This window comes from Sturnira hondurensis, unplaced genomic scaffold, assembly GCF_014824575.4.
Source record: "Sturnira hondurensis isolate 20B ecotype Veracruz unplaced genomic scaffold, ASM1482457v3 Scaffold0008761, whole genome shotgun sequence".
NCBI lineage: Eukaryota > Metazoa > Chordata > Mammalia > Chiroptera > Phyllostomidae > Sturnira > Sturnira hondurensis.
Window position 1 is genome coordinate 4,887,815 of NW_028081392.1, and position 14,405 is coordinate 4,902,219.

The following is a 14,405-nucleotide window of genomic DNA, read 5'->3' on the forward strand; positions in this document are numbered from 1 at the left end:
ACAAAATGCTTAACTACGACCATAATTATCATCCTAGCTGCACAACCAAAAATTCTAAGTGCTGTTTAGACACATGGGACAACAAAAAGCCCTGAGAACAGCCCCTGGACAGAGGTGGGGGGCTACAATTATAAATAGGTCTGCAGTGCATGTGAGGCCTGGAGCCTGGCAAGTCAGGACTTAGTTTTACTTTATTTGGATGGAGCCTATACCCACTGGTGTGAAGAGAGCTCTTGGCTGGAATAGGGACAGGTGATAATGTGACAACGAACTGGTATCTGGTAATAGCTTTGTGTATCCTGGGGATGGAGGTGTGAAGGCAAACAGGCACGGAAAAAGTTTGGATTCTTTCTGCTGAGGACAGGCACAAGCTTCCAGTTACCTGCCCACCAGGTCTGATTTCATCCAAACGGGAGGCAGTAATGGCTGGCTCTTATTTCCAGATGAAGGGAAAGTTCTGTGTGGTCTGAACCCAAAGATAACTGTGCCTGCCAAATACCTTTACTCTGTGCAGAGGGAGAGAGAGGGTGAAGAGAAAAAAAGAAGCCTGAAATTTGGGCAGATCATTGAACCGTCTTCCCGGGGCTTATTACTGTCCACAGGGTGCTATTAGTTGAGCCAGCGCTTTATTTATAGGGAAATTCAGTCCCTCCCTTCTCCCTCACAAACGAAACCCACCCCACCAGGTGTCCATTCAATCTCCTCAGTGCTTTCTTCCTCTCAAAAGTTGGGAGGGGAGTTTCAGCCAGAGGCCCCTCCTCTCAGCGGTTGAAGACAGTTGTATAATCTGGATTGTGAAATACTGGAAAGACCTGCTCACCCTGCGGCCCCCACTAACGGCTCAGATGGGGTGCCCCTGATGGGAAGTTCCACGCCCCCCACAACCCAGTCTGACCCTACTAACGCAGTAGAGCTTTTCGCATGGAGTTTTAGGGGGCGCAATTCTTGACCCCCCCCCCCCCCGACCCTCTAATGAAGCGATAGGGTCCTGGGAAGCCCAGGTGGCATGGGCAAGTTACACGGTCACGCCACACTGACAGGGCCCCGGGCGCTGCAGGACACCTGTTGCGACAGGCACCGCGGAGTTGCCGACGCTCACCTGCGCGCGGGCTGGCTCCCGGCGGTGCTGGGCTCACAGCTGAACCGAGTTTGCGATGATAGCCCGCGCCTCCGGCTTCCGCAGGGTCAGCTGACCGCCCAGTGCGGAACTAAAGCCCGGCCCGCGCAGCCCTCCGCTACCACGTTTTGTGCTCCAAGCTCTGCAGTTAGGTCGCAAGTCCGCCAGTTCGCCATGGCCGGGCTCGTGGTCAGTGGATCGCAAGTAAGTCTGCCAGCCCAGCCCCGCCCCCGCTGGGGCGCGGTCGGTCTGGGGAGGGAGCACTATGGCGAGGGGCGCCCAGGGTAAAACGGGGGCCCCTGGCTCCACCTCAGGTCTGCAGGTGGGAAGTCTGTCCCATGCCCAGGCCTGCCCTAGGTTGTTAAGAAGAGACCCCCCTTTGAGTCTGGCACACTCCTTAGCTGTGGCGCGAAGGGGAAGGCCCCCTTCAACCCCAGGTCGCCCTGGTAGCTTCCACCTCCCTCTGCCCCTAGCGCTCACTGACCAGGGCCGGCTGGTGGGCTTCTCTGTTAGGTAGAGTGGTAAGTACCCAAAGCCCACCATACTTTTGGTGGTCTACAAAAAAGTTTTAATTCCTTTAATAATCAGAATAAAAGAAGAACTCAAATCAAAGAAAACGTTTTATTGTATTTGTCTTTTACCAAGTGCTGTTGTAAAATGCAGTCTTACTTTTTTTCTTTTGGTATTTTGCTTTGTTGAGTTGTGTAGATGTTGAGTTTTCAGTAAGTTGAAGGCAAGACCCTTCAGCAGTAAAAAGATTATGACTGGCTTTGTTGTGATACTTGCTTTGTTATGGTGATCTGGAACCCAAACCATCCTATCTCCTAGGTGTGCCCGTATAAATTTTAGTTTTAGTTTTTTAAAAAAATGTAATAATGGAGGAAAGAGCCCAGGAAGGCAGAGGTGCCTCTGGCCCACCAAAGAAAGTGAAATCGTGATGTACCCAGCAGGCGCTAGGTCAAGGATCCACGGCAGCCTGGCTCTGACCCCTGACCATAGAGCCCTTACCCGGGGCGGGCAGAAAGCTGCAGCCCTCCAGTTTTCTTATTTCGGCACCTAATTTCTTGAATAGGTGCTTATGGGAAATACCAACACTCCAGTTTCAACCCTGGGTGATAGGCACCAGCATCTTTTGCTTTCAGCCCTGCGGTGAAGCCTTAGGTGTTTTTAGTCATTGCTGGAGGGATAGACCCAGCCTCTCTGGGACCAGGTGCCTTTGACCTGCTGGAAAAGCCAGGTCTCTATTTTTAACCTCTGATTAAGGCAGCCCTCCAACTCCCTGCCCTTCCCTGTACACCCTAGAGAGATAGTTCTAAGGTTCTGAAGCTCTCCCTTGGATTGCCTAAAGCAGGCAGTGTCAGGCACAATTAGATTTTGAGATTACTTTTGGGCTAAAGGGAATGTTTTCTCCTTCTCAGAGTTCAGAAGTGAGCCAGCCAGGGAGGTACCAGCCTGGCCAAGAGGTTAAAAATGATGGGTTTTATTTAGCTGGCAAGGAAAAAGGGCTTCTGGGAGTTAATATGGTTGCCTAAAGGGAGAGGCTGGAGGGGAGGGTCTCTGCCAAAGAAGGGTCCCTTTCCCCTCAGACCTTGGGCTCTGCATTTCAGACCCAGCGTTCTCTGGCTGCAGCTTCCAGCTTCATGGAGGGCTTTACGATGGCGCTGAGAAGTCTCCTGTGCCTGTTTCTCTTTCTCAGTTTTCCAAACTTGATTTTCTCTGTACTTTCTGCCTTAAGCCCACCCCAAACAGCCCCAGGGTAATAACTGACCTGTGGGTGAGGCCTTTTTGAGCTCCTGGGGACTGTTTTAAACAGACGGACCTGCCAGGGGAGGAGCTGGGGAATGCCTCTGAGGTGTTAGTGCCCAGTGTCCTAAAACCACCTAAAGACCCTAACTCTGAGCGGCAGACCATAGGTTAGGGTCTTTTAGCATTCTGCCCCTTGCAATTTCTAATGACAGCCATCACAGGACATAGCACCTTGAATGTGTCACATAGCAGTTCTCAAACTTGGGTAATCATTCTTGGGGGGAGGGAACTTCCCATGAGCCTATAGAATTAATATTGTTTTTATTACAACATTGCTTAAATATATAAATATAAGCCAGATAGAACTTTTTCTAAGCTCATACTTAAGTTCTATAAACTTCAATTAAAGGGATGGTTTAAGAATAAAAAACCCATTAACACCAATGAAATTAGAATAATTTGATGAGACTTGTACAGGCCTCAATATCAAATGCTTGGAAATGTAGTTCTCCCTCCACTTTCTCTGAAAAACCTTTCCTTCAACATGGATCTGACTTCATTGGACCTTCTGTTGGCCTGAATGCATCATTTATATTCAGCATAAACTTCTCAATCTTCTTTTTCCACTAGCTTGTGACAGTTGAAGTAGTGACAGCAATACAGTGGTAGACACAAATGCAAACTTGGAATCTGGGCATTGAAATTTTGTGCCCAACAGACATCAGAATAACAAATCCCTGCTGAAGTAATATTGGTCTAATGCACTTATTTGTCCAGTGGTCGCTAGGTGCTGAGGACCATGCTGTGTATTTCAAAGATGTTATCTCATTCCTGTTATATAAGTACAAATGAGGGTGATATGTGACTTGTGGAGCTGTTTTATGAGTGTTGAATAGATAATAGCCAGGTGGTAGATAGGCATTTAATGAATGTTGGAGGCAGTTAGTGTTTGGCTAGTTTACAGAAGAAGAAACACACTCCACAAGACCGTGGCCCAGCCAAGGCAATACAGCTAGTAAGTAGCAACCTGGGGACTCAGACTTGTGCTCAGGGCTGTTTCTACTCTGACAGAGTTTCTAGTAATGCAAATTTATTATTTCTAAAAAGTTTTATGTTTCAATTACGGTTGACATTCAGTATTTTATATTAGTTTCAGGTGTACAGCATAGTGGTTAGAAAATTATATAATTTACAAAGAGATCCACTCCCCCCCACTGATAATTCAAACACCTGCCTGGCACCGTATGCAGTTATTACAATATTATTGACTGTATTCCCCAGACTGAATTTTACATCCCTGTGACTACCAGTTTTTATTTCTTTTTTCTTTAAATTTAATTATTTTTTGAGTACAGTTTTCTGTCTTTTACTCCCATCCTAGCCCACCTCCCCCATGCTCCCCACCTCCCTCCCCTATCCACCCCCCTTAGTTGTCCATGTGTCCTTTATACTAGTTCCTGTAAATCCTTCCCTTTTCCCCCTAAAATTCCCTCCCCTCTCCCCTTTGGTCGCTGTCCCCCTGTTCTCTGTTTCAGTGTCTTTGTTTTTATTTTGCTTGCTTGTTTGCTTTGTTGTTTAGCTTCCTGTTAAAGGGGAGATCATATGGTATTTGTCTTTCAACACCTGGCTTATTTCACTCAGCACAATGCTTTCCAGTTCCATCCATGCTGTTGCAAAGGGTAGGAGCTCCTTGTTTCTTTCTGTTGCATAGAATTCCATTCTGTAAATGTACCATAATTTTTTGATCCATTCATTTACTGACGGGCACCTAGGTTGCTTCCAGCTCTTGGCTATTGTAAATTGTGCTGCTATGAATTTTGGGGTGCATAGGTTCTTTTGGATTGGTGTTTTAGGGTTCTTAGGATACAATCCTAGCAGTGGAATTGCTGGGTCAAAAAGCAGGTCTATTTTTAGTTTTCTTGGAAAATTCCATACTGTTTTCCATAATGGTTGTACCAGTTTTTATTTCTTAATTCCCTCACCTTTCTCACCCATTCTCTTAACCCCCTGCACCTCTGGCAGCCATCAGTTTGTTCTCTGTGTCTGTGAGTCTGTTTCTGTTTTGTTTATTCATTTATTTTGTTCTTTAGATTCCACATATAAGAGAAATCATATGGTATTTGTTTTTCTCTGACTTTTTCATTTAGCATAATACCCTCTAAGTTCATCCAAGTTGTCACAAATGTTGGTGGGGGTTGAAAGTGGTGCAACTGCTATGGAAAAAGGCATGGAGTTTCCTCAAAAAGTTAAAAATGAAACTGTCTTATGACCTAGCAATTCCACTTCTAGGTACATGTCTGAAGAAACCCAAAACATTAATTTGAAACGATATATGCACTACTATATTTATTGTAGTGTTATTTACAATAGCCACAATATGGAAGCAACCCAAATATCCATCAATAGCTGAGTGAATATAAAAGCAGTGGTGCATATATACAGTGGAATATTACTTGGCCATTAAAGAGAACGAAATCCTACCATTTGTGACAACATGGATGGATGAGTACTAAAAGTTTAAAATCAAGAATCCCTTACCATGGCTGGGGCCAAATATCATAAAATCCTTTCTTTTTTTTTAATACAAGTTATATTATTATATATATATATGAATGTTTTTTTTGTTTTTTTAAATTTTATTTATTTACTTATCTTTAGAGGGGAAGGAGAGAGGGAGAGAAACATGAATGTATGGTTACCTTTCGTGTGTCCCCTGCTGGGAGTTGGCCTGCAGGGAACCGGCCTGCAACCCAGGCATGTGCCCTGACTGGGAATCGAACCGCGATCCTCTGGTTCACAGGCCCGCGCTCAATCCACTGAGCTACACCAGCCAGGGCTTCATAAAATCCTTCCTCAGTGTGACTATGGTCAAATCCACCATCTCTAGAAATGTCTTGGGAGTTGGAATGTCCCAACTGAAAAAAGAGACCCTTGGTGTGCTACAGTTCTGTAATTTTCTGCAGCCCTTTAGCAGGTTTGGATGTGTGTATGTGTAGAAATCCTCCCAAGACAATTTGGTTTTTCTCTTTTGTATTTCTCTCCATAGAGGTCTTTAACTTGATATGTTTTTTTAAAAATATATTTTATTAATTATGCCATTACAGTTGTTCCATTTTCCCCCTTCACTCCCCTCCACCCTGCACACCCCTCCCTCACCATTCCCCCACTTTCGTTCGTGTTCATGTGTCATAGGTTCTTTAGATTCTGTATTTCCCATAGTATTCCTGCCCCCCCACCCCCCCATCTATTTTCTACCTACCGTCTGTGCTACTTATTCTCTGTGCCTTCTCCCGGCTTCTCCTCCTCCCACTCCCCTGTTTCTAACCCTCCAGGTGATCTCCATTTCTATGCTTTAGCTCCTGATCTAGCCGTCCTCTTAGTTTGCTTTTGATTTAGGTGTGGTTGTTAATAGCTGTGAGTTTGCTGTCCTTTCACTGTTCATATTTTTTTATCTTCTTTTTCTTAGATAAGTCTCTTTAACATTTCATAAAATAAGGGCTTGGTGATGATGAACTCCTTGAATTTGACCTTATCTGAGAAGCACTTTATCTGTCCTTCCACTCTAAATGAAAGCTTTGCTAGATAGAGCAATCTTGGATGTAGGTCTTTGGATTTCATGACTTGGAATACTTCTTTCCAGCCCCTTCTTGCCTGTAAGGTCTCTTTTGAGAAATCCGCTGACAGTCTGATGGGAACTCCTTTGTAGGTGACTGTCCCCTTATCTCTTGCTGCTTCTAGGATTTTCTCCTTCATTTTAATCTTGGGCAATGTAATTATGATGTGCCTTGGTGTGTTCCTTCTTGGGTCTGACTTCTTTGGGACTCTCTGAGCTTCCTGGATTTCCTGGAAGTCTATTTCCTTTGCCAGACTGGGGAAGTTCTCCTTTATTATTTGTTCAAATAAGTTTTCTACTTTTGGCTGTTCCTTTTCCCCTTCTGGTACCCCTATAATTCAGATGTTGGAATGTTTAAAGATGTCCTGGAGGTTCCTAAGTTTCTCCTCATTTTTTTGAATTCTTGTTTCTTCCTTCTTTTCTGTTTGGTTGTTTCTTTCTTCCTTCTGGTCTACTCCCTTGATTTGAGTCCCAGTTTCCTTTCCATCACTATTGGTTTCCTGTGCATTTCCCTTCATTTCAATCTGTTTAGCCTTCATATGTTCCTCTAATTTGTGGCTAAAATCAACTAATTCTGTGAGCATCCTGATCACCAATGGTTTGAACTGTGCATCTGAAAGGTTGGCTATTTCTCGGTCACTTAGAATTATAGGCTGTGGGGCTTTGAGCTGTTCTTGAGTCATAATGTTTTGGTCTTTTTGCACCTGTTGTGTATGAGGGGCGGAGCCTCAGGTGTTCACCAGGGCTGGGCGACCCAGTTGCTGGGTTGTGATGCTGTATGTGGGGGTGGGATCAAAGAGGGAAAAAATAATGGTGCTTTGCTCCGCTCTGCTCTTTCTCAGATTTCTGTCCCCTCTGCGGCTTCCCACAAGCAAATTGGGCCCCTCTGGTGCTGGTTCCTGGGTGTGTGGGCCCATGTACTCTCCAGGACCCTGTGGGTCTCTCCAACGAACTCTCTGTGAGCCTGGGAGCCTCTCCTGGCCCCTTGACCCTGAGAAAGTCTCTGCAGTTGGTGCTTTCAGGCTCTAATTCCCGCTGGGGCTCTAGCCTGAGCGGTCTGTCTCACTGTTCGCGCCTTCGTTTGGTTTATCTGCGTGTGAATGTGTGACTGCGGTTAGCCAGCCATGCTATGCCCTTACTGGGTTGGCCTGTCTCCACCCGACTCCTGGGATTCACCAACCGCCTCCACCTCCGCTCCTGGGTGGGTCAGACCATCGATCTTTCCAGCCTGACCCTGCTCAGCTGCTGACTCCGCCCCTCTTATCGGTCTGGCTGAGTGGTTCATTGTTGTTGGACTTCCGTACAGTTCAATTTTCACTGTTTTGGCTGCATTTTTGTTTCTAAAAGTTCGCTGTCTTTAAATTTAGTTGTGGGAGGGGGCACAGTGTTTCCACCTACGCCTCCATCTTGGCCGGAAGTGCTAACTTGATATGTTTTAATTCCCCTGATGATAGTGTTCCTTCATGCTATCACTTCACACAAGGTAGATGTCTTGGGGTACAGGTTATATAAGGTAGGCATACAACTTTGTTCCTCAGTTTAGTGTATATCAAGGTAATTGACTTAATAGAATGACTTCTCATTTTAAATGTGCTCTTCTGTGCTGTTTAAGATTAATCTCTACATCCTTTCTGTTGTTTGCTGAGGAAACGAACAATTTTTGGCCTGGTTCTTCTGGCCTTGTATCTTACATTAGGTGGTCGTGTGCTCCAAGAAGCTTCATGACATCCTGAGAGGTTATGTCTTCTGCCGAGGAGCACTTCTTAAACAGGTCTCTTCTTATGAGCATTGGTTGCAGTGCCTGGCAATGGCTGCTGTTTTTAATCCTGTTCCAGCTCCTAGGAACCCTTCAACATGGTTGGTTGGTTGGTTGGTTGTTTTCACTCTAAAATCATCTCTAGAAGCTTCCAGGTTACCATGTAGATGGCCCAAATATGGAAATGGCTTGTCAAGTTGGTTTCCCTGTTAGGTTTTGGAGGCTTGGTCTTCGTCTCTGTGGAAAGAGACGAAGAGACGAATGCAAATATTCATCTCCTTTCCTAGTGTCTGACGAAGAGACGAATGCAAATATTCATCTCCTTTCCTAGTGTCTGATGCTTTTCCGGTGCCTCCAACATGATGTTGTGGGGTAGCTCTTGATCATTCAGTTAAGAAGAATCAATTGGAAGCCAAAAAATATGATAGATGTGCTATTGGCATTTGTTGATGAGGAAAATCCACTTGTGGATTTATAAGAACCCCATGCCCTCAAGTTGACAGGAGTTCTGCACCTTATTCCCAGTACAGCCCATGATCTGGGCTCTATCAATAAGGAGCTTATTACACTGGGCAGGCCTCTGGAGTCCTAGTTTTCTGTATAAACATGAGGGGTTTTGAAAAACTAGGTCCCTATAGGTTTAGTCCTTGGTGGGTCTATGAGGAAAGAACTCAGTTGCTACATCTAAAGCTCAGCTTCTCTATTGTATGTATCAGAGCTCTTGAATGATGGTGATATGTGCAAGATGGTGGTACACACCAGTGCAAAAAGCAGGGGTTTTTGTGGTGAGCACCATGGACCTGGGTGGTCAATGTGGACTTACCATGTGGAACTTGATAAGGGAAACTGAATACCCTGTGGATATTCTGAGTGGATATCCTGGGGAAACTGAAGTCCCTAGACTGATTGAGCTTTATATCACTAGTTTCTCCTTGGTGTATGATTTCCATCTTAGCTTGGAAGCAGAATTTAATTTATTACACAAGTGGTTCTGAAGAAAGATGAGTCCTATGCAGAGAGGGGAGAACTTGCTACCTTGAACTTAGATTCCTTTTTTTAGCCTGTATCTTCCCCAGTCAAATTTATTTCATTGGAGTTAGCTATTTTTCTGTCCCTTCTCCCTACTTTTTCTCCTCCAGGAATGAAGTTACTGAAAGACAGTGAATACAGACATTGTATTGTCAGAAGTTTGTCCCCATTGGATAGGAGAGGGTTGAATGAGAGGAGAGATGACTTGAATCATTGAGGATGCTAGGGTGAAGTGTGATTTATATTAGGCCGAGCCATATGAAAGTGCTGTTTTTGTAGTTCTAAAATGATTGAATAGTAGTTGTTCATGTGGTTAAACCTAATATCTGAGATGGCCAACATATTCTTGTTTCCCATTAGGAATCATAACACCTTGACGAGTCTTTTGCTCATTCCAAGACATCCCTGTCCATGTGCACAGAAGAATGTGGATTTGTGGGTGGCAGGGATGGGAGAGGATCAGGCTGTAGCTGTGTGATGGGCCGGAATTTCTACCTGGAAATTCGGGGTAGAGTCCTGCAGGGAAGTATCATATATTGTGACTCACTAGCCAACTCTGACCCACAGGCTTTTTAAATGGATTTTGGAATGAGTTGCCAAACCTGCCCATGGGGCGCTGTCTGTAAAAATGGGTTTCAAACACTGAGTGACTGCAGCAGTGAGAAAGCCCTTTGACCTTGTCACAGTCAGAAGTTTTGGGATCAAATTTCCTTTCATCCTCTTAATATTTGGGCACACATTAGATTAATAATAATGTAAGTAAAATAATGCCTAAGGGAACAGCTCTGCAGGTAGAGTGGCGTTGATTGCACAAGGCTCCTTGGGGGAGGGAGACTCAGAAGCCCTGGCCATTAGTTGTTGTCCTGTTGCCTTTGAATAAGCTTTGTTCAGAGTGAGGCCGGCATTTAATACACAGTGGTAATAAGATGGGATTGGCGGTCTGGGAAGGTTTTCTTGTCCAAACCTATTTGTTCAGCATCCTGCAGGTTGAATGTTGGTAAGTGCATCTGCTGCATCTTTGTGAGGTGATGTGCATAACAGGGTATTTGGGAAAGGCAGGGGACGGTGGAGTAAAAGGAGGGCCAGAGGGGCAGCTGTCGGAGAGGCCCTTGAATGAGTGGCTGATATTGCTGAGATTATATCATCATACTCTGATTCTGTTCTTTTGTTTTTGTTTTGTTTCTTTTTTTTTGGATGTGTGAATCAGGCCAACTTTAGTCCAGTTTCCATTGTGCTAGGATTAGTTTTCATCATGCTAAGTGTACAGGGAAGGGGGAGCTGTTGGCAGAGTCCTGAAGCCCCCAAAGCTGATCTGATCAGAAAAATAGCCACAAATATGGCATTTTTGTGTGTGTGTGTGTGAGGAGCTTGCCTTTAAAGTTGCGGAAGCAATTACTGGATCAATGACTCAGGGCTGTGAGCAGCTGGGCGATTTCCATTTGCCACATTTTCTGTTCCATTTAATTTCCAGGTGTCCTACATAGGCCAGAACTGCAGAGAAATTCCAGAGCACCTCGGCAGGGACTATGGACACTTTGCGAAGAGGCTTGATCTGAGTTTTAACCTTCTGAGGTATGTAACCTTCACAACACGCAGAGCAGGCCTGGGAGGCTCAGTGCCTCTGGTAACAGCTTGCAGGTAGAAGCCACCTGCTCTAGCTCTGCCTGGGGTGCGGGGACATGAGACCTGTGGGCCTGTACCCGACTGAATCATTCCTTTGGCTGGCCTCATCGTGCCACTGGAGAAGCAGGGAACATGAGTCCTGTCCCTGTTACATAAGTTCAGGAGAATTTCACCTTGTTCTTTTCCTTTCTCACTGATACCCATGCAGACAAGTTAGAATACTCTTGGGGGCCGGGTGGGGGTGGGGGTGTGTGGTGAGGAATGAGATGGAATTAGCAAGAATGTGTTGGAGGCATTTAGGAATGCTCTTCTGGACAACCCCATTTCCCAAAGATTTGTCAAGTCGCAGGTAGGGTACATATGTGTGTTTTCTTTCTTTGCCTTTTTGTGAACTGGAACCTTAAATATTTATGATTTCTCCCAGATGGTATTTCAAAGTAATTCAAACACAATTGGCATGAGGTGGGTAGGAGGGAAAACTCGAACAACTGTTCTAGTCTTGGCAAAAGGTAAGTGTGATTTCGTATGTTATTCCAATGGAAAATAGACAGTTATTTAATCTTAAAAGGTTTGGACTAAGCCTGGTTTAAGGGCAGGAAGTAAGAGCTCCTTGGAAAGTGGATATCAGTGGGCACAAGGAGCAGGGGTCAGGGTGATGGTTTTTCCTAGGCAGCTGGCCCCATGCAGGGCTTTTCCTCTAAGTGTCCTCTTGTGAACTGTGCTGTCCCCTGAATGGACCCAACTCCCTTGGGGTGAAAGGAGAGACAGGAGCCCAAATCCCATCCCAGGGCTCTGGCACTTTCCTCCTCCTATACCCTGGAGTCTTTTTTCTCCCAGCTTCTGGGTGAGGAATTAAGAGTTTGAGAGAAGATGGGCAAAACTCAGGGCATTAAGGCACCAGTAGGTCGAGGGGATTTAAGGTTCAGCTGAACCAGCAGAGCATCTTTGGACAGTGCTCAGGAACACATGGCTGTGCTGCAAGGCCTCTTCTCCAGGGGAGGGGCATCCAGAGGGTGATGTAAAGGGTGGGCACTGCGGCTGTTCTCTCCTGGACTTGTGGGGGAGATGTGGAAACTGAAAAGTTGCAAAGTAATGAATAGCGATGAGAGGATGCTGAGCAAAAAAAAATGCTGACTTTTAAGAAATTAAGGATGGTTTTTGGTTCCAATGTCCAAGGAGAGGATGTGTGCCTTTTAAATTGCTCCCCAGCATGGACTCAGGCAAAGGGCTCTTTTGTGGGGCAGTGGTAGGAGTTCTTTCTGTGTAACTGGCCTCTAGGGGCTCGGGCTGTGGTTGCCTTGCTGGTGAGAGCCCGGATGTGGGTTCAGGGAGGCCAGGCCCCATGAAGGAGTGTGTCAGCAGGCCCAGGTCATGGGACTGGACTGTCAAGTCTGAGGAAACAGATGTCTTTGTCACACCCAGGGGCCCTATCTTTTTTTTGGCAGAGAAAGGGCTGGGCCCTGGGAGGGGTAGTGTGTGTGTGTGGTGGGGGGGCGCGGTGAGAAGGGGCTCTTGGCTCTTGGGAGGCTGGATCTACAAGGGCTTATCAGAGAAAATGATGGGTCATGGAGGCAGAAAAATTAAGTGAGAGGGAGAGGAGTTATGATTTTAATTAATTTTTTTTTAGAGGAGAGACATTTCCATAGTGGTGAGGTTGAAGAATTACCCCATCTGGTCAGGAGCTTCTTCTCGTCCGTGTTGTGGTCAGTGTGCGATTGCACACTGGGCTCTGGCTGGCTCGGGGCAAACATGAGCAAAGGAAGAGCCAGGTCTAAGGTTTGGGAAAGGTTGGCATTAGGGCTTGGTTGAGCTGGAGGGAGCTGCAGGCCAGAATGGAGTAGAGCAATCCTGACTTGATGTGGGTGTGATTGTGACTGGATCATCTTTGTCTTATTTGCCTAGCTGGGACATGAAAGGGGGCAGCACTATTTTTCTTGGGTGTTGGAGGAAGATTTGAGCGTATTCAGACACTGGTGTCTATCTTTGCCTTCAGCTGGCTCACAATTGAAGATGTTTGAGATGCTTAGCTAATAATTCTTTACAAAAATGGGAAGAAGGGAGAAAATACAGAGAGGGAAAGATAAAGAAGATCATAAACTTACTTTCTTAGTAAAGGGACAGGCAACAGATGATTCAAGCCCACGAGGCTGTAGGGACCATCATCTCCACATGAAATATTGTGAATGCCCATCCCACATTTTGTAGAATGTTTCTCCATAGGCACTCCGCTCTGCCCCCGCCACCTGCCTACTGTTTCCACGAAAGTCCTGGTCAGTTTGCCCTGCACCTAGATTCACCATAGTTCCTTGCTCTAACCATGTCTTTGCTCTGCGGTCTTCTGTTCTCCTTCCTGGAAGCTTGTGTGGCCCTGCTTGGGACAATCCTTTTCTTTCCCCAAAGCCCAGCACAACATGTATCACAGACTTCTATTGACAGTTGGAAGTGTACTGGGAGGGGCAAGGTGGTAATTGCAGCACACGAGTTTGGGATAGCATTGTTCCTGGAAATCTTTGGGCTACCCCGGCCATGCCTCTCTTTAAGGTCAGGCAGAATGCGTGTGACCAGGTGCCTCTCTCTCTTAGCCCCTTCCTCTCCTTTTCATGTCACTTATCCTCTTCCTAGAACTGTCCTCAGAAATACAAAGTTCTTCTCACTTTGCTATATACTGAAAAACTCCCCCCTACCTCACCCTTTTAGAACATCTCTGCAGGTTTCCTTTTCATATCCAGAGTCATGTCAGAGTATTGCCTTAAACAGAATGATACACCAATACAAATTTTGCTCCTTCTGTAGATTGCAGTATCAGCCGCAGTCCATTTATATTTTAGGCCACAGTTTGTTTTCAGGCAAGGAGTTCTATTTATTCATTTTTTGAGTTGTTAATATATGCACATGGCACATCTAAAATAGTGAAATGAATGTCTTCTTTGCCCTTACGTCCTGTAGCCCCCCCGTTCTCCTCTGCACTGTTCACGTTTTTCTAGTCTTCCAGAGATATTTCATGCACATGCTAACATGTGAATTTCCTTGTATGTGGTCACATTTGTAGTACTTCTTGTCAAGATGTTAGTTAAAAGGGAGGTACCAGGCTTCAGTCAACCACGCACATTAGGAACATCCTTCTCTGTTGTCTTGCCATTAATTCATAGCCATACACCATCATTGTTATTAATCTCATTTATGAAAGGGATGGTTCGGCCATAGATGGTTCTATGGCCACCTGTTTGGGCCGGAGAGAAGGGTGGTTATGGATTTATAGGTTCTGAACTTTTAAGTCGCCATATATTTTTTCTTCCCATTCTACTTCAGTCTTTTCTCTGTACTAACTATCGTGAGTCCTCCCCTCCTTCTTTCGGGTTGTCCAATATTAAACTGGTTCATCTCCATGCAGAAGGTGATGGAAATTCAGGCTCTACTGTTTCTATGACTCTGTCCTGAGAAGTGAAAATCCTGGGAACTAGTATGTGCCCTGTGAGGTCATAAATTGGAAAGGGAAGCAAGAATATAGGTCCGAATAAAAT

General features: G+C 45.4%; 1 protein-coding gene across 2 annotated transcripts in view; it reads left to right on the plus strand.

The window, feature by feature from the left end:
• Positions 1 to 837: 837 nt before the first annotated feature.
• The window catches only part of LRMDA (leucine rich melanocyte differentiation associated), a 1,160,480-nt gene continuing 1,146,912 nt past the window's right edge, over positions 838 to 14,405 (plus strand). For both annotated transcript variants that reach the window (XM_037055995.1, XM_037055996.1), the window contains exons 1-2: positions 838 to 1,321; positions 10,733 to 10,833. In XM_037055995.1, coding sequence (XP_036911890.1) covers positions 1,007 to 1,321; positions 10,733 to 10,833 — 416 coding nt within the window. In that variant the 5' untranslated portion in view covers positions 838 to 1,006. The remainder of the gene's footprint in view (positions 1,322 to 10,732; positions 10,834 to 14,405) is intronic.